General features: G+C 37.9%; 1 protein-coding gene across 1 annotated transcript in view; it reads right to left on the bottom strand.

Moving 5' to 3' along the window:
• LRCH2 (leucine rich repeats and calponin homology domain containing 2) overlaps positions 1-25,241 on the bottom strand; it is a 39,139-nt gene that overhangs the window by 10,954 nt on the left and 2,944 nt on the right. Inside the window, exons 2-17 of the mRNA XM_059482675.1 lie at positions 15,028-15,172; positions 13,766-13,892; positions 12,780-12,885; positions 12,541-12,677; positions 12,181-12,314; positions 11,968-12,055; positions 11,565-11,676; positions 11,152-11,249; positions 10,981-11,048; positions 10,649-10,753; positions 9,066-9,143; positions 5,562-5,630; positions 4,169-4,217; positions 2,934-3,050; positions 901-945; positions 455-505 (exon numbers count right to left, since the gene is read on the bottom strand). Coding sequence (XP_059338658.1) covers positions 455-505; positions 901-945; positions 2,934-3,050; positions 4,169-4,217; positions 5,562-5,630; positions 9,066-9,143; positions 10,649-10,753; positions 10,981-11,048; positions 11,152-11,249; positions 11,565-11,676; positions 11,968-12,055; positions 12,181-12,314; positions 12,541-12,677; positions 12,780-12,885; positions 13,766-13,892; positions 15,028-15,172 — 1,529 coding nt within the window. The remainder of the gene's footprint in view (positions 1-454; positions 506-900; positions 946-2,933; positions 3,051-4,168; positions 4,218-5,561; positions 5,631-9,065; positions 9,144-10,648; positions 10,754-10,980; positions 11,049-11,151; positions 11,250-11,564; positions 11,677-11,967; positions 12,056-12,180; positions 12,315-12,540; positions 12,678-12,779; positions 12,886-13,765; positions 13,893-15,027; positions 15,173-25,241) is intronic.

Below are 25,241 nucleotides of genomic sequence, written 5' to 3'. Positions count from 1 at the left end.
CACCCAGGATTGAGAAGGCTCAAGCTCCTCAAGCAGTGTCACCACGTTTGGGTTCCTGGTGATGTATAAAGTACTAAACCATAAACTTCAAATCCTCTCAGGGACTACGTGCCCTGAGGAGCAGTATTCTCTAGGAAGGCCTATCAAATATGGCAAATTTCATTTTTGTTTCATTAGTATTTTCATCAGGAAAGATAATGGAGACAAAGCAATGCACATTTCCTCACACCAGTCAAAAAGAACAACTCTAGTGGAGACCAGAGTTGCAAAGGTAAAACAAGTTGCAATATCTGTCTCTAATTTCTGTCTCTTTTTAAAATTTTTATTATGATGAAATACCTCTAATTGTAATTTCAAAGGAAACGAACAGCTTTGTATCTGCATGAAAACCTGGTGACAGCAATGAACACAAAGAAATGTTTGTTGAATGAAAAGCAAACCCACAAACTTGTACCTCAGACGACACAGGAGACTGTGGGGACACATTAGTATTATCACTGTCTTGCTAAAAAGAAATCAAAAAGATGAAATTATAAAAATGAAAATGATGATTTAACAAGAAACATGAAATTATGAAATCCATGAGACGTGTAACATTTATCAAGTATGCTACAAACTGGCAGCAACTAAATTTAAAATATGTAAGGCAAGGAACCACTGTTGGCTGTTTATCAAATACTAGTTTTACATCACCTCTGCTTGATAGGTGAATTAATTTTGCTATTACCAAAGCAAGCAAACATCCTACTGCTCCCCAGCAGGCAATCATGATCATTTTTTTCAAATAAAGGAGTATAATAGTTATTTCTGCTATGGCTTTGGAATGCAAAGTTAATTTGTTCAAAAAAGACAGAAGAATACATTTATTTCTTAGTATTTCCAACAATTACTACATCTCACCTCATCATTTTCATTTCCACTTGAACTCTTTCTGGAAGACTTATACTGCAAAACACACACAATTATTACTTTAAAATGAAAGCATGGTTTCCATTTGAACTAAAAGCTTTGCTTTCACTCAGATGTTATTTATTACTAATGAAGCTGCAGAGAAAAAAGGCTATGTTACAGAAACAAAGGAACAAAAAGAAACAAACCAAAAAAGAACATGACATTTCTAGGCGAGACAAGATCTTCATTAGTTGAAGAGATAAGTGCATTTTAAAACTAAACACTTTCATAATGTGAACTCTGCATGTGACAGCTGATCCAAGTGAAAAGATCTTAACAACTGCTAACATGAAGCATTATTTCTTAGAAAAAATTATGCAACCTGTGAAAGCTGCTTTTGTAATATGTTTTAAGTGACTAAGATTGCTTACACTTCAGGAGATTGACTTGACATTGCAAAAAATTAAATTGAAAAAGATTAAGGTTGCCTTTAAAACTTCAAAGCCTGATCACATCCTTTTATGTATTTAAGACAATGCTTTACCCACAGGTTTGGCTGATCTGTTGTGTGTTGCCTTCAGCACTGTCCCACTTCCCTGATTATGCAGAAAGTGGAGATAATGAAGGAGGAATTGAAGGAAAAAATTTACAAAAGTGGTATTTAAAAAAAAATAAATGTATTTCATTGTCTACAGATCAAGTGTAGTAAAAATTAGAGAAGCCCCATGCAGATTGAATTAAAGAGACCATCACCACAAAAGTCCAAGTTCGTGGGGTGTACATGGCCAGGCTACTCCTCCTCATGATGTGACACAAATCCAGGCTAAGCAAGAGACAACTGCATTGTCGCTGCTTTCTCACAACAGCACTGGTGTCTATTTTTTTTCCAGTTTGCCATGGCAAACAGGCTCTGTTTCAGTGGCTTATTGCCTTAGTTTTCCAAATGAAACCATGAAAAGTGTTGTTTGTTACTGCTACAGGCTGTTTAATTCACTTAGGAGACCCATCTACAGCTGTGTGTAATGTGATTTCAGGCATCTGCTCCCATCACAGAGCTCACAACTGACTGCTGAGTTATGAGCAACAGTTCTGTAGTGGTAGCACAGCTCTTTAACCAGGCAAACCACTGAATTCTGCTTTACTGAGAAGATTATCTCTCCTTCTCCTCCAATGCCACATAAAAAATTAATTTCAGGATGAAAACCCTGGAAAGAGGATACAACTCCATATTCTCTTCAGGAAAAAAAAGAAAAAGCTTCTGTAAGCACAACAATATATCTGAGATATCTGAGATGGATGGCATGCTCTGTTCTCATAAAGAATTTAATTTCTTTGAAGTTCCCTGGCATTTCACAAAGATGTTTGATGGCAAAGACCAAGAAACTAATTTCATAAGTGACAAATTTAATTTCAATTCAACCTAGCACTGCTCAGAGCTCTCCTATTTCTCTACTTAGCCCAAAACAAATGTTTCCCAGTGCTGCTAGAACTTCCCCTCTGTTCTGCACAAAGCAGACACTGGCACCTGCTGACTGAGGGTGCACACTACAGCAGCAAGGGAACACTGAAAATACTCCTTCTGAAATGAAAACTCATGCCATGAGACCCAAAAGGCATAAATCATTCCTAGAACCATGCTGCAAAAAAAAGGCAATGTATCTTTTCTTTGCACTAAAAATAAGTACATAACTAGCTAAATAAAAATCCCTCCAAATAGATGGTGAAGGACCAGTGACAAAATTAGTTTTTGGTTTTTGCAGAAAATAATAATTAATTACTTTCTTTTCTTTAAAGGATAAACAAAATCTTCAATCATTTTTTTTCCTCTTGATTTTCCTGCACTCTCAAATTATCTTAAATACACACATATATATATTAATCAAAAGAGTAAAATAAAAAATTGTACGTTACATGCAAATTTAAATGCATCACAACCTTTGAGGATCTACCTTTACTTAGTTCTATAGCTTCTTCTATTCTTATTTAAAAAAACCCAAACCAAAACAAAAAAAACTGTCACCCATCCTCACTCCCCTCATTACCTTGAAATACTCTTTTCTAATTTGTTTACTTCTCCTTCTTTCTTCATTCTGCCAGATTACTGGCTGTGTTTCTGGCCAGTGCTGCTCATCCACCAAATCCTTCTGGTTTTCCAGTGGCTGTAATAGTCAGAAATACTTTAATGTAAAATTTAAACATCCCTCTTGTGCATTAGCACAAATTATTATGAACTACAATTGTTAATTGCTTGCCTGCCTCAATCTAGCTTTATGACCTGAAAGTTGAACACTCTTAATGGTGATTCTGGTAGAAACCACTTGTATTTTAGAATTTGAAAAAAATATTTCACAGAAGAAAAAGAACCTATGAAATAATTCTTCAGAAAGTAACACTTCTCAGCATTGAGACTAATTTTGTAGGTAGGTAAGGAAACCACCAAAGGCTGCCAGAAATATCAATTTCAAGTGTGGTTAGCCACCAGCACATCTAATTTCTCACTGTGAATACTCATCACACAGAGAAAGGATGGCTACAACAAGACAGTTGGAGTAGTTGTTGGCTGTTTCTATCTAAAAGATTATACACCCCAACAAGCTGGAAGAGAAATCTCTCTTTCAAAGTATTGTATTATGTAATACATACTGAGGAGACAGCTAAAGTAGATTGATTCTTAAATAATAATAAATATATATGACTGCCTACTACATGAAAATTGAAAGTAGACAATCTGAACGGACTGTTTCTGAAGGGAACCACAAGATTTGTTTCTTCCTCCGAGAATATGAAGGCATTTAAAGCAAGTGTAGACAACTAACAGATTGAAAGAATAAGGTACTCTCTACAGTTTAATTGGAATTTTGTCACATCATGCAAGCTTCTCATTGAGGTATGGGAAATGAAATACTTCATACTTCAACCCATCCAGAAGCTGCATCTAAAATCCAAACTGAACATTATGGTGAGGCAATACCTTTATATGGAAGGACATACTAAACCAAAGAAAGTAAAATTTATGCCTCAGTAGTTTCAAGACCTTAAAGCTGGTACCACATGCTTTTAAAACAAAAGGCCTCCATTACAAACAAGTCAAACTGAGGCATAAGATCTCCAAAGAGTTCATATTTTCCACCACAATTAAGACACCTTCAAGAACTATGTCTATAAGCAACCACACAAATGCATAAAGTTTTCTGCCACAGAGACAAAATCAAGGAAACAACAACAACAACAAAACCACTCAGATATAAAGCCCCCACATTTACATTTGAATATTTACCTGCCAGCTGTATGGGGACACTGAGGAATTCACTTCATTTGTTGAAACACTAAAAAATAAGATGAAAGGCATTATGAAGCACACTACTTTTTTGTGTACTTTAAAACAAGTTACTTGAAAATAACAAAAAAGCGAACCCTTAAAAAGTGGCTTCTCCACAGCACTACAGTATTTTTTTGCCATCTGTATAAGATGTCACAATGTGGATTCAAAGTATGACCACTTAACTAAAATCTGAAATCATATTTCACTCTCCTTTAATAGAACTTGACAATGGGTCTTCCATACTACAGTACTTTATTCAGATAAAGCTTGCTTTGATTCTATTAGTTTGTTTTGGTTTTAAGTTTCAGAACTGCCTGTTTCATTAACAAAAAAGGAAAAGGCAAGTTTATTTCTTCCTGGATTACCCTCTAATAAAGAAGCCTAACAGAGGTGCACACTTGAACAGGTGACAGCAGCTCACAGAGAAGCTGTGCTAAGTAAGCAAGGCCTGGAAGGTTCCAGGTAACAGCTGCAGGAGGGGTCACACAAGCACAGCACATGATGCAGGCAGCTCTGCAAACCACAGGTACCACTGAGAGGGGAGACAGCAAAGGATGTGTCACACTGAGGGAGCTGCACTGGCTCAAGATGCTCCCCTGAGGTGCAGCTGAACTGCACAGAGCCATTCCCACCCCACTGCGACCCAGCACCATCAGCTTTTTTCTCCCCACATGGGTCTGGACATCTCCCAGTTCCCTGAAAGCAAGGCTTTGGGTATTTCTGATTACTGTTGATTTCTGGGCTTGCTGTTGTTTGGTTTGTTTTTTGGGTTTTTTTTGCTTTATTTTGTGTGTGGGTGTTGTGCCTTTTTTCTTTATTTAAATTCAAAGAAAAAGCCTAAGTACAGCTCCTGCAGACAGTGCATTCCTCACTAACACACCCTCCAAAAACAATAAAGGTGCTGTAGGCTGAGCTCCCAGCAATGCTTTTCCAACAGCTCTGAAGAGCACAAAAGGATTGCCAAGGAGGAAAACTGGAAAGTGCAGATGCCCAAGCACAGCTCCTGTGCCACCCTGTGTCACACAGGATAAGGCATCTGCACAGCACCATCACCTGTGGGGGGAGCTACAACCTCCACAATGGAACTGGAGTTCTGAAACAAATTAATTGCTGCCATAATCAAACCTACAAATTTGTTTCTGTATGACATCTACTTTCCTAAATGCTCAGAAGAACACTTTTTTTTTTGATCTGAAAGAAAGAAGCTCAAGAATAGATTACTCTTGTAGCTTCAATTTCATCATGAGCTTTTAAAAGCATTATGACAGAAGGTGGCATAGTAACACAATGAACAAAAATGAAAGCAATAAAAGACTGAAAGTTGTGATATATTTAAGTATATCAATACCATTTTTCAGATTCCATTGGCTGCTTGGGCCTGTTCCTTGTGTTTACTGAAACTGAATGATTAAGAAGCCTAGGAAAAAAAAAAAGGTATTTGAAACAATTTTCTTAGTATATGTTACTTTCACTGCATCACATTTCCTGTAAATAAAAAAAGTTTTGAACATTAAGTGGCACCTTCCATAAAACTAAAATGTGTGTGTATACACATGAAATCCAGGCCCATTCCTACTTCCATTTGAATTAAGAGTATAATTTCCAGCCCTTGAAGTATTTCAAGTTCTGTACTTTAAGGAAGCAAAACTTGGTGATAGTTCAAACCAAAATGAAATCTCCTCTTATTTTTCTCCCTAAATAGATACTATTTCAACTGATCTCACACCTGTGTGAGATGTGCTCTAAACACAAAAGAGCACATCTAAACACCTGTGATGCTGCTCTAAACACAAAAGACCCCACTGTTCCTTAAAATTAAAGACAGATAGTCAACCTAAAGCAGACCAGCAAGGATAGAGAGAGACTGAGCACAAAAAGTCAGAAGGGGCAGATGAGAAGGTGGCTGAGAAAGAAACATCACAAGTGCAAAGGAAATGAAGGTTAAAAGGTGAGGTGGAAATTGAGGAACACAGGCTAAGAACTAAATGAAAATTTTAATGCAGAATTTAATGGAAATTCCATTCTTCTACACGGCAAAGAGCCAAAAAAGCCTGAACTTAGAGAGATTCAGAAAGGTGCTTTCATCTGGAGCAAACACATACCACATGTTTGTGTGTGCACAGAAAAATGATATGAGCTATTATGGATGTTTTAAGTGTCAAAAATAAAATTATCAGTAACACTTAAAACTAAATGTGTTCAAGTAAGCATCACCTTGACTAAAGTGAAAAATTCTGAACTCTTGAAGGTAGCAAAATTACACTTTGACACTGAACTCATGGGCAGAAGTGTGATGGAAGTGTATTTATACAGACTTATATTGAGAACTAGAATGTATTAAGAATCAGAACTCAACTATTCCATGGAAGAAAGTAAAACAGCAGCCCCTTTTTATATTCCTTTACCATTACATAGTGCAGCACAGCCATTTACTTTAAATGACTGATGATTTTTCAATCAAACTTCCCTGATTACTGTGATAACTTTGAGCTCAGTAATCTCATTTGCAGTATAAACCTCTCATAGTGTGACCCTCACTTTAATGGGATTATGAGAAGTTAAGCCTGTAAACCTGTAAATGTCTGTAAAAGTTAAAGCCTGTAAAAGTTAAGCCTGTAAATGCCTGCTGCACTCAGTCTGTAGCATCTGCCTCCTCTATTCTGTGTTCAGAAACTAAGTTTTGAGAGGGCATTCCAGGATTAATTTATACTACAGCCTGAAAAAAATAACCAAAAAGATATTCAGTGCATGGGTTATAAATCCAGAATATAAAGATGCTGTTTTAAAGCCATTGCTTTTTACAGAGAACCCCCATATAAACTAGCTTTGTCTTCAACTGAAAAAAATGAGAAATTCAGTGGGACTTCGGAGCAAACAACAATTACAAGTAAAGAAAAAAATTAGACTCAGTTTGATGCAACACTTGCACTAAAACTGGCACTGTAGTGTAAATGCAATGATTGTATATAATACAGGCTATACCTTTTCTATACTTATTATCTAAAATGCAAGGAAAAACTATTGAAGCTAATTCTAACATATATATACATACACTTTTCAGCTGCTATTCACCATTTCTGTGCAACATGTATGTAATTAATGATTGAGTTCATAATGAACTTAAAATTATTTAAACAAAGTATATTCTTATACTTCCTAAAACAAAGCCAGTAATTTTTGAAAGCTCCTGTTTAAAAATTGAAGAATATAGATGGGGAAGTAACAGCAAGTTCAGCAGCTGACATGTTGCAAGCTCAGTTACAGAAATCTCAATTTCCTGCAGAATAATGAACTTGAAAGCTTTTAACAAAAAAAAATACTGAAGAAAATTAATCTGAATTTGCCAAATTGCAGACAACTGGCTAAATAATTTTTTCAGCTGAAAGGGGGTCAGGGGGAATCACTGCAGGCACATTAATTACTGTCTTCCAGGAAATACAGTGCAAAGCAGAGTATGTAACATGAAAGTAGTTTGAGTTCAGAAGTTACACTCAAGTGTGGTGTTGATGGCCCAAAATTTCAGCAACGGTTGTCACTCATGCCATGGCTCATTAAACTCAAATCTTTATTGTATAGGTCAATTATCAGGCTAAATACTGATGTCCTGACTGATCCATGAACTAAGAACTTGCATAGGATAATTGAGCTAGAACTGCAATTAATTTCCTACTTATGATTCCTACAAATCTCACCAATTCTGTTGTTACAGAGGTAGCACACAAATTAATCCTCTGAAAGGGTTCTAAAACACAATTTTTAAAATCTAAATTACTCAACACCACATATTTATATATTCTACTTTTATATTATGCAAGCACAGCATCTACTCCAAAGTGCTTGACCAGATGAGAGAGAAAGGCAATGGCAAGAGCAACAAAGATATTGGAAAATATTTTATCAAATTTCAGGGTTTAAAGAGTGGAATCTCTTCTCAGCCACTTACACTGTCAGATTTTATGCAAACATAACAATGATTAACAGACACAAATGATGTGAAAATGGAAGTGTTATTTTAAGGTTAGCTATCTTCAAATCTAGACAAGCAAGTACTACCATGAATCTCTAAAGTGTAAAAAGACACTAGAAATCAGTGTGCAGTGAGACAAAGATGATTTGCTTCCAACTTGTTCCAGAGAAGTCCACTGACTTCACATCTGGCTCTGCTTTGTGACTGAAGCTGTGTCTTCTGGATTTAGACAGTTTTAGGAAATCACTGCTGCCAGGTAAGTACTCAGAGTTAATTGTGATGCAAATTCAAACAGGCTCATTTGGAACCAATGAAAATTATTTAATCTAAACTACCCTACTGTCTTTTGAAAAAGACAAGGAGTACCCAGACTAAGTCACAGAGCTTCAATTTATAAGGCAATCAAGTCTGAAATCACTTGATTCAACACTTACATGTTTGAGTATAGTCTACACCATCCTCCAATTTTATGTTACTGGTGGGGTTTGTATATTACAAATACTTCCACCATGGGTCAAATGCAAAACAAATTATCTCTGAATATCATCACTTTAAAACCAAAGTATCAAGCAAACAACACAAAAACACCAACTAAACAAAACCCCAAAAAACTGAAAGCACCACATTGCATGAGATACTGTATCTGAGGCTGTATACTTAAAGAAAAAGAAAAGCTTTTAGGTTTGGACTCAAAGTGCTCTTTGGAGAATTGCCTAATTAAATATTTTTCTTAATTAATATTTAATCCTAAAGAACAAAGAATGTATTACAAACTATTTTTGATAACAAAACCTCTTAGGCTACCTCAGCCAATCCCTTGAGCTCTGTGTTTGTTCAGGAAATGGCCAAGAGCATTTCTTTTGTCCACACTTGAACTCTTTATACCTTGATGCACGTCCTGCCGCCCTGGTCCTCTGGAAGAGCTTTTCACTGAATGAACTTCTATAGCTCAGTGGCCTTCGTCTGAATTCACAGTTCATGCACACCAAAGCCACAGACGGAAGGAGGAAGCAGGAGAGGTTGATGGGAGAGCACAGGGAAGTTATTAGCATAGCAAGCAAAAGGAGAGGAGACTGCATAATATTACAAAAACATACACTGAACAAACAGAAATGTGATTAGTAAGGAGTTATTTTGTGATGCTTAATTTCCCTGAGGATGGATCACTGTTTCACAATTTCCCTGTTCACTGACTGACCATATTTTCCACAAATAAGCATAGAAGTATCTTGAGTAAATGCTAAATAATATTCTTATTGCCAGGTAAAAAACCCCACAGATTCAAAACCAGGGCTAAATTTTCTATTAGAGGAGATTTTGAGCTCATGTACCTGAAAATACATAAGCCAACTTTAAAATATAAATGCTAAACAAAGAAATAAAACTTAAGAACTATTAAGATTGCACATCTGCATCATACAAGACAAAGCAGAGCAATTAGCAAGACCACTGCACTAAGACACGACAACATATAATGAGTAAAATTCAAGCTGCAGTTACTTCAGCAGAGGAGTGGCTTGGCATTTCAAATGATTAGATAAGCAGGAAACACATAATCAAACAAGAGCCTCATGCAACATAAAAACCATCAAACACACTCATTCTCTCTTCCTTCATAGGAGAAAATGATGCATTCTTGGCCTTATTTGCAATACTTTAGGTACTGAGAATACACTGGCATTAAGATTTCATTCCTATTTTTCCCTTCCCTGTGAACAACAACCAATTCTTGAATGCAGGGCTTGGAGTTTTAAGTAAAACCTATTTCATCTTTCACACATGCACACTACTGTTACTATATTTACCTAATATAAAATGCTGGTGAATTTTTAAGACCCTGCAATTCATAGTATTGGGATCTCAGTTTCTCTGAGGGTTTCATGTGTATTTCACATGAGGAGTTTACTCTAGAAGTACCTTAGAGCATTCGCTCGCTTGTTGAAGGACAGAACAAAAACTGTTCCTACACCAGCCCGACCATTTCTATGTGACTCCAGCTATTCCTTCCTGTTCTTCATTTTACATAGTTGCTAACTTGTTCTATTACATTCCTTTAATCTGCTCCTTGTTCCATGGCTCCTTTTCAAGAATTGTTCTGTTGAGATGCCCATAATGAAGCAGAGAAAGGCAGGCAGTTGAAATTATTTATTTTTATCCATAGATATTGTCATTTGACAGAATAATGTAAAAACAAATTTCCCCTTCAGTCCACAGGATATTGACTGATGGAAGTACAACCTAGATTAGCTTGTATCTGAATAAAAATAACCAGTCACAAACAAACTGTAGGGAGGTTGTGTAATTCAGACAAGAAACACAGGACAGGTATCTTGACAGAGTCTGTCACTTCACTCTTTAGCAGCTGGACAAAGCTCTTCTCAAAATAAGGTGTCAAAAGCTTTTGGGTATAAGAGAGGTTAAAGAATAAATTAATTGTAACAGAAGTTATTTTAATAAAATTGTTCTACCTGTGTTTTTGTTCTTGCTGCAACAACTGAGCTGCTATTTTTCTCAGGTCAGTCACTTCTTTGAGTTCATCATCATCTTCAGCCAGCAGCTGCTCTTTCTGAAGTCTGAAAAATTAAACATCAGTGATTTGCTTGGCTTCAGGGAAGCAAGACACAGAAATGGCTCATTATGGCAGTAACTAAGCAGTGCTTCCTGTAAGCTTATGCTCTGTCCAGGAGCACTCTGTTCAGTATGAGAACTCCTTCCTCCATATGCAAGGAGCTTAAAAAACCCCACTATCAGCCCTGCCACTACTAGTAAAACCAACTCAAAAAAGATTAAGAAGATTTACCTTTTTTCATCTCGCCAGTCCTCATTTTGTTCTATTTTCTGGGATTTCTCAGGATGTTTTCCCCGTTCCTTCAACAAAATTGAAAAAAATGTCAGAATTTAATTAAGGCAGGAAAAAAAAAGAGAAAAATCCAGGCTATTGAACAGTTTTTCTTTTGTCAGTCTCTGGTACCTTGACATAGGAGAGCAGGGTGCCAACCTGTGCCTCTCCCTGCTCAGGAAGAGCTCCCTCCTCTGCGTTGGGATCAATGTAGTCAAACGCCTCTTGGTCTAGGGAGGATTTATGAAGAACAGGAAAGACATCACAACAGTTCTCTTGATCAAATGTTATTCCTGAGAGAAGTAAGGACTTATGAAAAATGTCAGATAAAGATAAAACATAGAAACTGTGCCTTCCTCAGCTAGAAATAATTTTTTCTCCATTCTCTCAAGGCTTTTCTGCTTGTGATTATTACATTGTTTTCTGAACTGATGAAAATACAATACTAACACATGATCCTGTCATTCTGTGCCATTTTCTTACATTAGATTACCTAAGCAAAGTATCCCTGCTACCTAAAACAACAAATGCACAAGTGGTATTACCTTTCTGTGGATCCAGTTTACTTCCTATTACATGATTGTCATTCCTTAATGTCTGTTCCCTTGTTGATTCTGACACCTGGGAGTGAAGGCTGATTGTATCATCATCAGATGGCTGCAAAGACACTCACATTTAGTGCAGAACTGACATAGAAATGGTATTATTATATGATTTCCTACATTCCCATCATATCATAATAATTAGAATCAACTTTAACCAGAAAAGTTAAAGAAATATATAATTTGTGTCCGATATGGCAGTCTAAAGGTTTAAACTCAACCGTACACATACTGAAAGAATATCAGATGCAACTTACTGAGGTATTTCTCAAATTATATAACATACAGAAGGAAAAAGTTCTAAAAAAATCAGAAATTACAAATTCAACAGTGAAAAAATACTCACTTCTGTAGTGGACAACCTTTTATCCCCATTATCACTTCCAATGCCAGAGTCTGGTCCATGGTTTTTATTGGGATAAAAGTCTTCCATGCTACATTAAGAAAAATAACACACAAAATACCCACACAAGAATGAAAGAAACAGTTTTACTTTCCATAAGAAAATAAACATCTTTTTCAATATATGTTCTCTATACTCAAAAATCCCACTACTCACCTGTCTGTGAGGGGCTGGGAGGGGATTCGTTTGCCTAATGATGGCAGATCCAAGGAATCTGGTTTTTTATCTATTCTGAGGCACGCCTGGATACTGAGGAATTTAAATATATGCACTTTGCCCTTTAAACATATCTGTGGGGAAACACAGGAACAAAAAAAGTCTTAATTACACAGTATGTCTGCTGAGAATACACCCCAAGAAATACCTGCAGCACTGCATTTACAGCCACAACACCCCAAAAGGAGAAACACAAGAAATACAGCTAAAAAAAAGAGAAAACTTGATTGGCATAACTTAGAACAGCTTCCTCTAAAATCCTAATAAAAATTTTCTGTACTTGTGTGCTTTAATACTAACCTGTGCTGGTGGAATCTGCATTGGATTGTTATCCAAAACTATAACTTGTAAGTGACGTAACTTTCTGTAACAAATGGGAATTTCTGTAATTTTATTACAAGAAAAATCCAGCTTTACCAAGGGAAGGTCTCCTAATTCTGCATTCAGGGAAAAAAAGCAAACAAAAAAAAAGAATCAGTTATCTTCTTAACACTTTGCCTAATTTGCCCACATCAATGGAAAGAAGATGAGTAGCTCACCATCTGGCAACATATGGAGATTATTTCTTCTTATGTTCAATTCTCTAAGTGACTGCAATTTTCCTATTTGCTGGGGAAGAACTTGAAGTTCATTACAGCTAATATCCTAAGAAAGATATAATTAATAAATCAACTGAACATCTTAAATGAAATTACACAGAGGAATACTGTGATCAAAACTATTATAAAGCATACTATTAAAAGAAAAGAAATCCAAGAAAAGAAACCCAACTATCTTGGATTTTCCATGGAGATGTACCAAACAGATCTTGCTGGATCTTCAGTGATTCCAAAAATTCAATTCAAGAAGTTAAATCAATGAATGATGAAATACTGGGTTTGAAATGAATACTGTAGCCTAGGAATCAGAAATTCCTGGTGCAGTTCCCAGATCTGTCAAAACCTTCTTGTGCTATTGCTGCCAACTGACTGGCATTCTGCTCCTCTTCTAAAAGTTCTTTTTTCCTTAATAAACCTTGAACCAACCCATGAAACTAAAAAAGAGCAGGCAATAGCATAGCAGGCTCACCAGCTTTTTGGATACAAGCACTAGAGGGTGACAAAGCTGCATCAAGTGAACACAGAACACAGCTATTTCTGACACTAATTTAATATTAATTTATGTAGACCAGAGTGATTGAACAATCACAGTGTCTTTCCAGCCTTCTCATGTTCTAAATAGGTACATCACAGGTACTGGAATCAAACTCTCTGCTGTGTCCTTAATCACCATCAAGCATGCATTCTGGGTTTCACAACTTGAAAAATAAACCAAAAATATCAATAAAACACAGTAACTGAATTTAAATTTTGTAGTTCTATATTTTATAAATATTAATAATTTATTATACTGAATATATAATGAGTATATAATATATATAGTGCTTATAAATATATATAAATATAGAATAAATATTTTATATATTATATTTATATATATAGTGCTTTTAAGTGTACTGACCAGAAAGATTCCCACTTTTACTTACCAACTCCATTAGATCTCTCAACTTTCCAATTTCTTCTGGGATGGAGACCAGCTTGTTATTACTGACAACCAGAACTTTCAGTGGAAGATCAAACAAGTATTTTGGCAATGTTGACAAAAGATTTCGACTTGAAAGCAAGAAAAAGGGACAAGAAAGGCTCAATTATAAGTGAACAATACAGAGAAGTTATTTATGTAGATATGCATTAAGTCTCTTTTTATGCTGCATTTTGGGTAGATATGCCAGGCTTTTTTGGTTGAAGGCATGAGAAGCAAAAATATGCAAGCAAACTTTTTTTGAACTGACTATAAAAACACGGCAATGAAGCAGTCATTCATGTCCCTTACATAGATTTCCTCTGGTTTTTCCAGGTTTTTGGGGTTTTTAGGAGCTGCCTGCTTTACCAGGAAATGCACAATACACTTCTTCCACCATCTGAAGCCCAAATCAGAATGTGGTTTTCTCCTGTGACAAAGCCCCTGAGCTAGTCAGGCAGGATTTTAGCCTGGTCTCCAATGCTACAGCCCACAAGTTCCTGCACTGCAATCAGCCCTTGGACAGGAGCACAGAAATGAGGACAAAGCACAATTTGGCAAAGCATCATCAGGAGAGCTGACTCCTGAAAGAAGAGTTAGAATACACAGCATTTCTGTGTAAAGAAGTGTATTAGCACCTCAAACACCATCAAAAGAGAAATGGCTTCTGCTGAAGAAAGTTAGGCCTATTTCTTTCAGAACATACTGTGGTTTTGTATCATATTAATCCTCTTTAAAGTTGTGACAGGGCACCTTAGTTATGAATTCATACTGTAAGAACTGATATTTGCAGATTCTGAGACACAGTAGGCTCTGAGGATTTAAATAGCTCTTAACTGAGAAAACTGTTTTGGATTTGATGCAGTTAATATAGAAACAAGGAGTATTCTGGAAAACAGGGTCAGGAGAGTTTTCTAGATTCCCTCACCTTCCAGAGCTCATATCCATCTTCTGTGCTAGTGAGAAAATCCAACCATATGTTTTCCAAGTTTAAAAAGAGCAGTACAGCATGGATGTAAATAATGTGCAAAATGAGCAGGACTTTCTGGCCAGAGTAATTTAGCCTCTTGATAGCAGCAAATTTCTATAGCGGGGTTTCTGAACACTGTCTGTCTACATAGCATCACAAACAAAGGAAACTCTGCAAACACAATGACCTGATGAAGCAAAATGCCAACTCTGAGGAGATATGTTAAATAAAGACCAAAACCAACCACCATTACTCACCTAATGTTAAGGTAGGTAAGCATTTGCAGGTTTTTAATAGATTCTGGAATGGATTTGATGCAGTTGTGATACAAATTTAAAGTTTCCAGTGGTGCAAACAGCCAGACATCAGGAGGAATTTCAGTAAATCTGTTCTTTGAAAGATCTAGAAGCAAACAGGAAAAAAAATCCTTTTTTAGTCAAGACTTTCCCTTCAGTAAGAGGAGATGAAAGTACCCACTGTTATTCTTGTCATGCTCCTAAAAATTAAGGTGTTGCAAGAAGTGTAAAATAATTCAGTTTTACCAGATGCTACTGCATATAATTAATACACAAAAGAGCCTTAAAATACTGAAAGATTATTGCTCAATATGCAATTACAACAGAAAGTAGAAGAGTGACAGGAATTCAAAAATACATTTCCTACTACACAGTTACAATGACACTGAATATCAATTATGATTGTCCCTCCTCTATCAAGTCTTTGTTCTGTGCAATTCTTGGGTTTCTTCCCCTCCAACTCTAGGCACAACAGTGAATCAAGGCAAAAATTCAAAGTTATTTCTCCCGTTTGACAGCTACATTGGAATCCAATGTCATTGTACAATGTATCTGCAATGCTAAAGCCAAGTTCCCAAAGCATCCTTACACAGTAACTGGCATTCTCCAGGTACACATTTGTAACTTAACTGAAAAGAGGATAAAGTAGCATAAACCAATGCCACAGGTGTTTATAGATAAAAGTCAAGATGCAATTTAACCTGACCTGAAAGCAGAAAGAGAAGAGATCTTTGACCATGGAAACACAATTCTTGAGCCAGAGTTATTCTGACAAAGCATGAGTGCATTATGCAAATCTGCATGCAGGAGTTATGACAAAACAAAGCATTACCAAAATGTACAGCACCGCTGACTGTATGAAACCTTGAAAAGAACCAGAAAATAGAAATGAAAAGTGACCCAAGAATCCTGGAAGTTATCAGCTAAACTATCAAAACCTGTGCCATCAAAAGTCCACCAAACTACCTTGGAAGGAAGAGATATTTACTTGAGAACAACTGCCTAGTCTGAAAGGAACTCTGGCTGCCAACCCAGGACATTTCAAAAGGATGTGGTTTCTCAGAAATGCTGAACAAACTCTTTTAACAGAGAAGTAATACAGATCCCTTGCTATTTCAAGCTTTAGTTCTCAGTTTTTAACACTCACATGAAATAACTGTTTCTGCTTAGCTCCCATCACATTATCACTGGAAGGAACAGTTCTGCAAAAAGTCTGAAAAGGATTGGAAAATTAGCTCCAAGTCATTGTCAGGTTCAAAGAGAGCTCAACAACCTGAAGTTTAACTGGCAAACAGCTATGAGCAGCATTTCTCAGGGCCAGCACTGGAATCAATATTGCTCAGCTTCTTCCTCACCAGCCTGGCAAACACGCTGAGCACAGAATGCAGGACACCAGGGTGTGCAGAGGGAATGGCCTCCACACTGTGCTGCAGGTGACCAGCAAACAAAATGGACTGGTACCATGAAACACCATCTTCCTGGGAGTGATTTTTGGCAGTAGCTTTAACTTTACCTCTTGAAGTCTAAAATTTGTGAAATTTTGTGTGCTATCTGACCGTCATTCCATTATTTCTTAAAAACATTCTCAAGCTTAAGTATCACAAAGTCTTTCTAAAAATTTGAGTATCTACTGCTGATGCAGAATTCTGCCAACTCTACCTGCAAAAAGCAGAAAAATATGTTCCCAGGTTGAAGGAGTGGCATTCCTAATGAACTGTGAGAAAAATGGAATAAAGTTAACTACAACTGAACATATCAACAAAACCTAAAAAGCTTATTTAAAAAATTAGCATGCTTGAGAAAGTTTTCACAACTAGTGAAGTTCATTTTCTCCTTTCCACTACATCAATTTTCAAAATGTTACAGAAAAATGACAGCTTCCACACAAAGGTTTTCTGCAAAACCCTTTTTAAACAAATGCTCTCCTGCTCTAATATTCAGCAGAGTGCAACACCTGCATGCACAGAGATGCCCACAGTTTTATTGCTGGCCCACTTTTACAACCTCCAGCACATGCTGAAGTCTTTAATATTGTGAAAAAAAAAAACCCAAAAACCAGCTTTAAGCCCCTTCCTGATTTGGTTTTATCAGCAGCTGCAAAGGTGACTGAAGGCTGGTACAAAGATCAGCCCACAAAACAAAAGGCAGGATCCCACCCTACTGCCACTGTCCCAGGGCCAGCACTATAGACCTGAACTAGAGGTTCAAGGGCACCACAAAAATTTTGCTGCTGTATTTGCTTCCAGTCACACCTCAACCACACATCTTGGAAAGTCCCAGGTTAAAACAGCCTTGCTCTTTCTTCTAGAAATAAAATCTAGAGGCAAGGGCAGACAAGAAGCAGAGGATGCACCAAGTCCCTGCTCTGGATGAGTGGAGCAGGGTGTAACACCCACAGGAACACACAGCAGCTGTGGTTTCCAGCCTGGCTGACACAAATCACAGCAGCACAGCCGGGCTGGAGCCCCTCAGTGAGCCCTGTACAGAACCCACACAGCTGCACAGCAAAATACAGACCCAGGGCACTGCATTGATGTATCACTGCAGAAACCACTTCTCTGGAAACAATGCCTTTGAAGGCACTGTGGGGCAAGGATTGCACTTTCTTATTATGAAACCCAGAAATCCTATTAGAATAGGAAATGACACCCACTATCTCTCAATAATAAAATAAAAAAGGTAAATAAAGAGGTGGGAGATAGCATGACTTCTATTCCAAGCAATTTTTCATTCCATCACCACAAAACACATTAGAAGAGCTTCAGGGGTTGGTCCAGATTTTATGAAGATAAAGATTTGAGTATCTATAGTTTTCCACAATATTCTCATATTGAATGCACTTGTAGCTTTTCAAAATCAAGTAAAGCTATTTTTATCCAAACTAAAGGATGATTTCTACTCCAAAAACGTTTTCATAACAAGCAAGAAGTTTATGAGACAGTATTGCCTGTTATGGTAAATAAAAAGTAGATGTGAAACATGTGCAACTTAGGTACTTTTTGAAGACTAACAATACAACAGATGACCAAAACCAGTCTGAAAAAAGGAAGGAACTTTAGGAACAGAGAGCTCCTCTATAAACAAGCCAGCTTCCATCTCACCTGGAAGCGGGCTGCTAGCATTGAGAATGGCTTTGTAAGGGTTAATAGACTGGAGGAGCAAGGGAAGCTGCTAAATGCAGAACCACAGATGATTCAGGTTGACAACTCCTCTAGAGGTGAGATGATAGGAATCCTTTGCTTAACCAGTTTAGACTGGAGAAGTCTCAGTGGGAGTGCTGTGTGAGGACTAACCAGCAGACACTGCCCATGCTGCTCATGAATCACAGGGTATTTCAATACCTTATCTCTGCAGGAACAATGAAAGTGAGAAGTGCACCATCACTGAGGTTACATTTGGAAGAGGAACTAGAAAAATATGAAGAAGTTGGTTGCCCTTTAGTTTTCTTTTGACAGAAAAAGTAAAGTCTTTAGTTACTATAAGATGGTGATTAAAAAACAATATATAGAAAGATCAAAAGGAAAGAATTCTAGGAAATCAGTCTGGAAGGGAAGCCATAAGAAGTGAGAGGTTACCTTCTATCAATTTAAGCCATGATCAAGAGGGAAAGCAAAAGGCTCAAGCTGTCAGGTTACAGCAGTGTGCAGCCAGGTATTTAAGCAGTATTACCTTCACATTTGCCTTGGTTTTGCACTTTTCCCTAAGGATGCAGTACTGCTTCCCATCAGGAACATGCTGATATGACAAACTGGTTTTTTATTTAAACCAGAACAGCTCCTTTTATATTCAGGTATTACACACACTACATGCTGAAGGCTCAGCTAGGAAATTTACACTGAACCTCACCTTGATATTTTATAATATTTTTCATAAAAATACCTTGCTGATCCAGGATATTGGTGTTAGGCTATTGCTCCAAAACTGTGTTAAGAAACAGATCATAAAACCCCCATATTCCTCACCCCACAAAACCCAGCACTGCTCTCCTAATTCATCACAGATAGATTTTCCCAGCCAGCTTTTCTAGCAATGCTTTAGCTGAAGCCAACCAAAATCTAAGAACAGTTGTAACTGTAAAACAAATCCTACAGAAGACAAGAGATGCTTAAAAACAAGTGTTCGGACCTGATACCAAAGATACTCTTTTAGTCAATCTAAAGCTGAATCTGAGATTGCCACACAGAATATGGGTAAAACCCATTTGTCTGTCAGATGCAGGATGGTTCTGGAGAAGGAAAAAGTAACCTCAAACACTGCAGAGTGGTCTGTGCAGGAAGCACAAGTGTCAATGTCCACAAACCACGGACTGCAGAAAGCTTTGTTACATAAACAATGAAATGGGTTTCTCATGCTCAGTGCCATCTCTGTGGTCAGGCACAGCAGACAGATCTCTTCCTGCCTTGGGTAATTGCTCAGCAAACTGGAGAAGAAGCCTCAGGAGAAAGGAACTCTTCAGCTTCCCAAGCTCACCTCAAACGGGATGTCCCTCTAGCACTTCCCTCAAACTCTACACATCTACTTGTAATTTCACAGTTCCAATCTTAATGCATGATGAATGATAGAAATGTTGTAAAATTTTCCCTTCAAAGAAAAAACAAACACAGAAAATTAAATAATAAAAACCAGAATTCTTCAGACTTGCTTATGATGCAAAATGAAGTGCTGAACAATTAAAATACATCCAGATGTGGACTGATTTCCCATATTGATATAAACAGCAACCATTTCAGTTGCAAAGGAGACCAAAAATGTTGAACTTACTGGCAAAAATATTCAACAATTACAGCACCATAAATCTATGTAACTGTGAATTTCACATACAAATCAACATTTGCTCTCCAACATCAAGAGCAATGGTGAAGGACAACAGGGAACCATCTGAGCACCCATCAGCTCTCATGCACAGTAAGGAAGCTGAGAATGCCAAAACCCTGCAGCTCAGGAAACTAAAATGACCACAAATTGTCAAGGAATGCTATGTACATTTGAAGTCTGTTCTTAAAAGCTTATGTAGCAATATTTAACTTGATTTTTATCTGGTGTGTACACTCAAGTCAAGTAGAAGCAGTCTGCCCTCTGTTTAAAAGAAAGAAAAAACACTCCCAGCACCAGAGGTGGCTACAAGCAGCTTTTACTTTTTTTCTACTGGGCATTTGACAGCATGGAATAGCTTCTGGTTTTGTGAAAAGGTATTACAAATAGGTATCAAAATGGTATTTGGATTCTAAATCCAACAAATGAAGATCTAGGAAATACCTGCTTTATGGTTATCCCCACCTCTAAGTTTAGTTACAGACTTGATCTGTGCAATTAAAATGACAAACAAAGAAACTGCACACAACCACATAATTGAGTTTTCAAGTACAGAGGAAGGGTTCTACAGGCAACAAGAAATTCCATTTGACAGACCTGAGTTCTTGGCTTTTCAAGCTAATCAGCACTTCTGAACAAAAAACAAAATGCTTTTTTAAAACACACTTTTACTGCTTTTGAGATTTCAATAAAAAACAAAACAGCCTGTCAGACTGAACAGTTGTTCCACATGACAGAAATGTTTCTGTAACTGGCCAGACCCATCAATGGTTGTGTCTCACACTTCTGCTCCCAGGGAGAAAGAACTGAGACCCAGCACACTGGCTGTGAAATCAAAGCAGCCTTGGGAACCCACTACTCCAGCCCATCCTCACTAAACCCAGTCTACACTGGGTGCACCCACACTGAACATGTTTAAATTGGCAGTTTGGTTCAAGCAATTCTTGTTTTTCATGTAAGCTCCCTCTGCTCACATGTTGGTTCAGGTATGTGAGGTTTTTTCCTGAAATCTCTACCAGTAGAGAACTAAACCAGAAGCTCTGATCTAAAGGCTGGAACAAGGGGGGGTCATGCTGGTGCTGATCTGCTGCACAGCTCTGCCAGCGCTGTCCACACAAAGCAGATTTATTACTCGAGGTGCAACAAGCACACTTGAGACAGGCACTGATTATTTATTTCAGAGTTGTGCAAGCCTGGGTGCTCAGGGGTATACCACAAGTCAATCACACCAACTATCAAAACTTCTCACTATTTATACATTTTAGCAAAGAAAGGTATTAGTGTTCACTGGCTCCAAGTTACATAGTTCTCTTTACAATCAATATTCTATCTTCCATGGGCTAAGGACCTCTGTTGCTTCTCATGCTAATTAGTTTGTGTGCCCAGTCCCTCTTCCTTTGGCTCAGTGGGCTTCTTGGCTTGGGGGTCCATCAGTCACTGCTGTGATCTCCCCCTGCCACAACTGATCCACTCAGAACTGATCCAGCAGAGATGCTGAACTGGCTTTATGGGCTTCATCCCTATCTTGGGGGTTCTGCCAACTGTCCTTGTGGTCTGTAAGCCCTGCACTCCCTGTGCCCACTATCAGTGTCACATCCTTCTTCTCAAGCCTTGTCAGCTGCCCCACATCTGAGATCATTGACGCCTGTCAAGCCCTACATCTTAACAAGGCAATTCTTACACCACTAATTTGTTTTTTCAACACCTGGATGTCACTTGGTTCTTACCTCTACTAGTTGCTATTTCCCTCCTTGCTGAGCAGGCTTGAAAGTACACAAAGATCAAGGAACATCCTTTCTCAAGTAAATTTTACATATTCCACATTTTACAACATGAGGATGAACTCAACAGATGAACAGATGAATTCTTCAGCACATTGCAACATTAGAAAGGTCTGGACATTTCCAAAAGAAGATAACACAGTGCTCCAGCTCTGGAGTGTGTTCAGCTATTTTAGCACAGCATGATTTAAATGGAAAATAAAGAACACATAACCAGGATCACTCCTCAGTCTGGCATGTGAAGGTGTAAATTCACATACCATATCAAAAGGACATAATCCATTACTTCACATCAAGGATTATCTTTCTCTCCATTACTGAAGGTGTCTTGGCTCCATAAATCTTTCAGAGTTTGAACTGGTAAGCAGAAAATCCCACTGGAAGCTTTTTTGTTTTGGCACTTCAGTATTTAGTCTAGAGTATAGCTACTAAAATGCTTTACCGCCAGGAAGAGTATTTTCTTGACAAGTCAGCAAGACTTCTTAAGCTGCCATATTACAGCACAGGGCATCTTCCTCCCACTTAAACTCACCATCATTTATTGGTTTAATGCTGACAATTTCTTTTCTGGCTCTGAAATTTTTTAATTCCAAATTTCTGTCTCACAGACAAGTAGTATAAGGGAAAGTAATCCTCATCTGGCAATGAAGCAAAGCCTGAGTTTATTAAGGAATATCTCAAATATACACAAAATTCCCAAGACTTACACCAGCCTCTGTATGCTCAGTAACACACATCCAAGCCTTTGTCCTGACAAGCTTACAATCTAAATAGACATGAGACAAGATACAACCAACCTGCAGTAATCAATGTTTACTACATGACTTATCTTCTGTGCAGATAAAATGGTTTGTAGCTGGATAAACTGAGCAGAAACATTTTTGAAGTAAGCTAAACTGCTGGAAGACAAAGAACATTGGAGAACAAGGCAACTGCACTAAGAGGAGAGCAGAAAAAAACCTGAAGGAACTGGGTAAACCAGCAGTCCATGAGCACTGAGTGAACAGGGTCTAGTAACCATTCCAGCATGTTCTCCTGAGACCTGGAGGCCCCTGCTGCAGCAACTCCAGCATCTGCTCTGACTGGCTGGTGCCTCCCACTGGCTCTGTCCCACTCATGCCAGGCCCCACGGCAATGTTTAAGAACGGCCACAGCCTCTCCTATCAGCTCAAAAATCATCCTAGAGTACCTCTCATTAGTGCATGTAATAACAACCTGGAGCAAACACTCTCAGAAACATTTTAGTTCCAGGTCAGTCTACAACAGAAGAAGTTCTGGTCACTACATCCTGCCTATGGGAAGGGTGCTGAGGTGACAAACGGCAGGAGGGCTTGGTTTAACACCCAGATGGTCGAGGATTTGCTCCTGTGCAGTCACACCTGCTGCTCAGCTGCCACTGAGCTCAGGCTCCTTCAGCCTTTAACTGCACAAACCCTTCTTCAGAAGCCATTCACTGACACTTGGAAACACATTTGTGAGAATCATGTCTGCCAAGCACTGAACTATTTTAGTTCTCTATCAGGGTAAAGACTTTATTTTTTATTTTCACCTGAAGTGTGCAACCTCCTCTAGACGTGTGAGCACGTTATGCTAGCAAGTGGCAAACAATCCCAGGCTGGAAGAATGATGAACATCAGACTGTTGGACAGCCACAGAAAAGCACAGAACTCACAAGTCCCTTCCCACAGCCATTCCACTAATTTATTACACACACAAAAATGTTTCAAATAACTTCACATTTTCAGTGGAACTCCAGCCCTCAGCCCTGATTTAGTTACCTTTCTGCTAAGGACAGATTTCAGCAGTAAATGCCAGCCCTGCTGGGAATATGAGTAAGTACTTTTGAATCAGCTCCAACCAAGTAGCACAACTTAAATGGGAAAACACTTCACCAAAAAGAGTATCTCAAAAAGCACAAGCTACTCCATTATTCTTTATCACAAAAGGTTTTGCAATACAATTCACAATCTAAATTATGTGCCACCTCTGTAAATAATCAGTAACAAGTAAAAACATGTATCCAAAGAAGTTCCTTAGTTGATCAAACATAGAAATACTACAGACCTTAGATGTTGGATATTACAAAACACAAAAATAGTCAACACAATGTCAAATTTAATTTTGATGGATGAAGATGGTAAAAACTCAAAAAAATTACACATTGCATGTTTTTTGTAGGTCAGTATTTCAGATAAGGCTGTAACACTACATTTATGGGGTTTTTTAACATTAAGATATAAGTGGTGTTCTTCATAATACAATCCTTTTAGGGAGGCAAATAGTAACAATCAGCTCCTTTAACTGCAAGTCACTGAACTGAACCTGCCCATCACACCAAGTATCTCTAACCAGGACCCTTAACAGTGGCCCTCAGCAAGAAATCCTCAAGCACACAGAGCTCATTTCTGCCATGCCCAACCACAGGACAGGCTGTGAGAACACTGCAGAAAACTTCCAGAATTGTTTATAAACTGCGTCACTTCCTGATTTTGCATCAGATGCATTTCAGAGCATAAACACTGACTCCTCTCCCCCAAAACCACAGAATCAGAGTTCCTCTTTTTGTTCAAATCTGAAGGAAATGCTGCTGAAGAATCCCATTTTGCAATGTGTTTGATTTCCAGAATGCAATCAAGATTTAGGATATACATCCTATATGAATGTTTATTTTTTTAGCTGAATATTGGATTTGTTGTTGCTGTTCAGTCACCACTGTCCTCAATTTAATCAACATCAGCTCCACCAACAGAAATAATTTTATTCAGAAAGGAAAATATAATTGGTTTAGAAGTGCATACTGTAGAGGCAGAACTGCATTATAAATTAACATTCTTATGCATTTCACACTCAATATTAAGCCCTGGGGGTTTCATCTGTAATCACATGAATGACAATGTACCTCAGAAGGGCCAGAAATAAGATGCAAAAAAGTCAAAGACATGCAAGTAAAGGTGACAATGGTTTCTGGAACAATGCCATGCCAAGCTGGCACTGGCCAGGACAGGAGGGCTCACTCCCCAGTCACACTGGAACACACTGGTGTTACTCCTCCATGCTGGGAGGGCAAAGCAGAAGCGAGAAAGGAGAAATTTCAACATTTGTCTATTTACATTCACCTACTTCTAATTGCCTGGGAGTTCCCTCAGAATTAAGAGGTGGGAATTGAAGCTGTTGTGACAAAGCCATAAACAAATAAGCCTGATGGCACCACTGCATTTTCTGGAGCTGTTCATCACACACTGTTCCTATTCACTAAATTCATTTCTTAAAGATGCTCACTAAAAAGGGGGAAAATCACTAAAGGCGCAGGTTGACTTAGGTTCCTGTGCCATACTGTCAGACTGAACCATCTTTAAAAAAACAAAGCAGCAAACAGAACTCTCCAGCTAAGCAGACTGTGATTACACTGATGTGATAGACTCAATTACTTAACTGCCAGGGGGCCTAATGCTGTTCATGTAGACAGAAGCAAAGATACACATAAAATTACTGGAATATTCAAGATATCTCCTGATATCTCAAGAACTATGATTTTCTTTTGTTTTCAGAAGTTCATTAAAAGCAACACAAGATCTGTTTGGG

Source organism: Ammospiza nelsoni, chromosome 15 (genome assembly GCF_027579445.1).
Source record: "Ammospiza nelsoni isolate bAmmNel1 chromosome 15, bAmmNel1.pri, whole genome shotgun sequence".
Lineage (NCBI taxonomy): Eukaryota > Metazoa > Chordata > Aves > Passeriformes > Passerellidae > Ammospiza > Ammospiza nelsoni.
The sequence above is the reverse complement of the archived record's forward strand: the minus strand, read 5'-3'. Positions and strand labels throughout refer to the sequence as shown.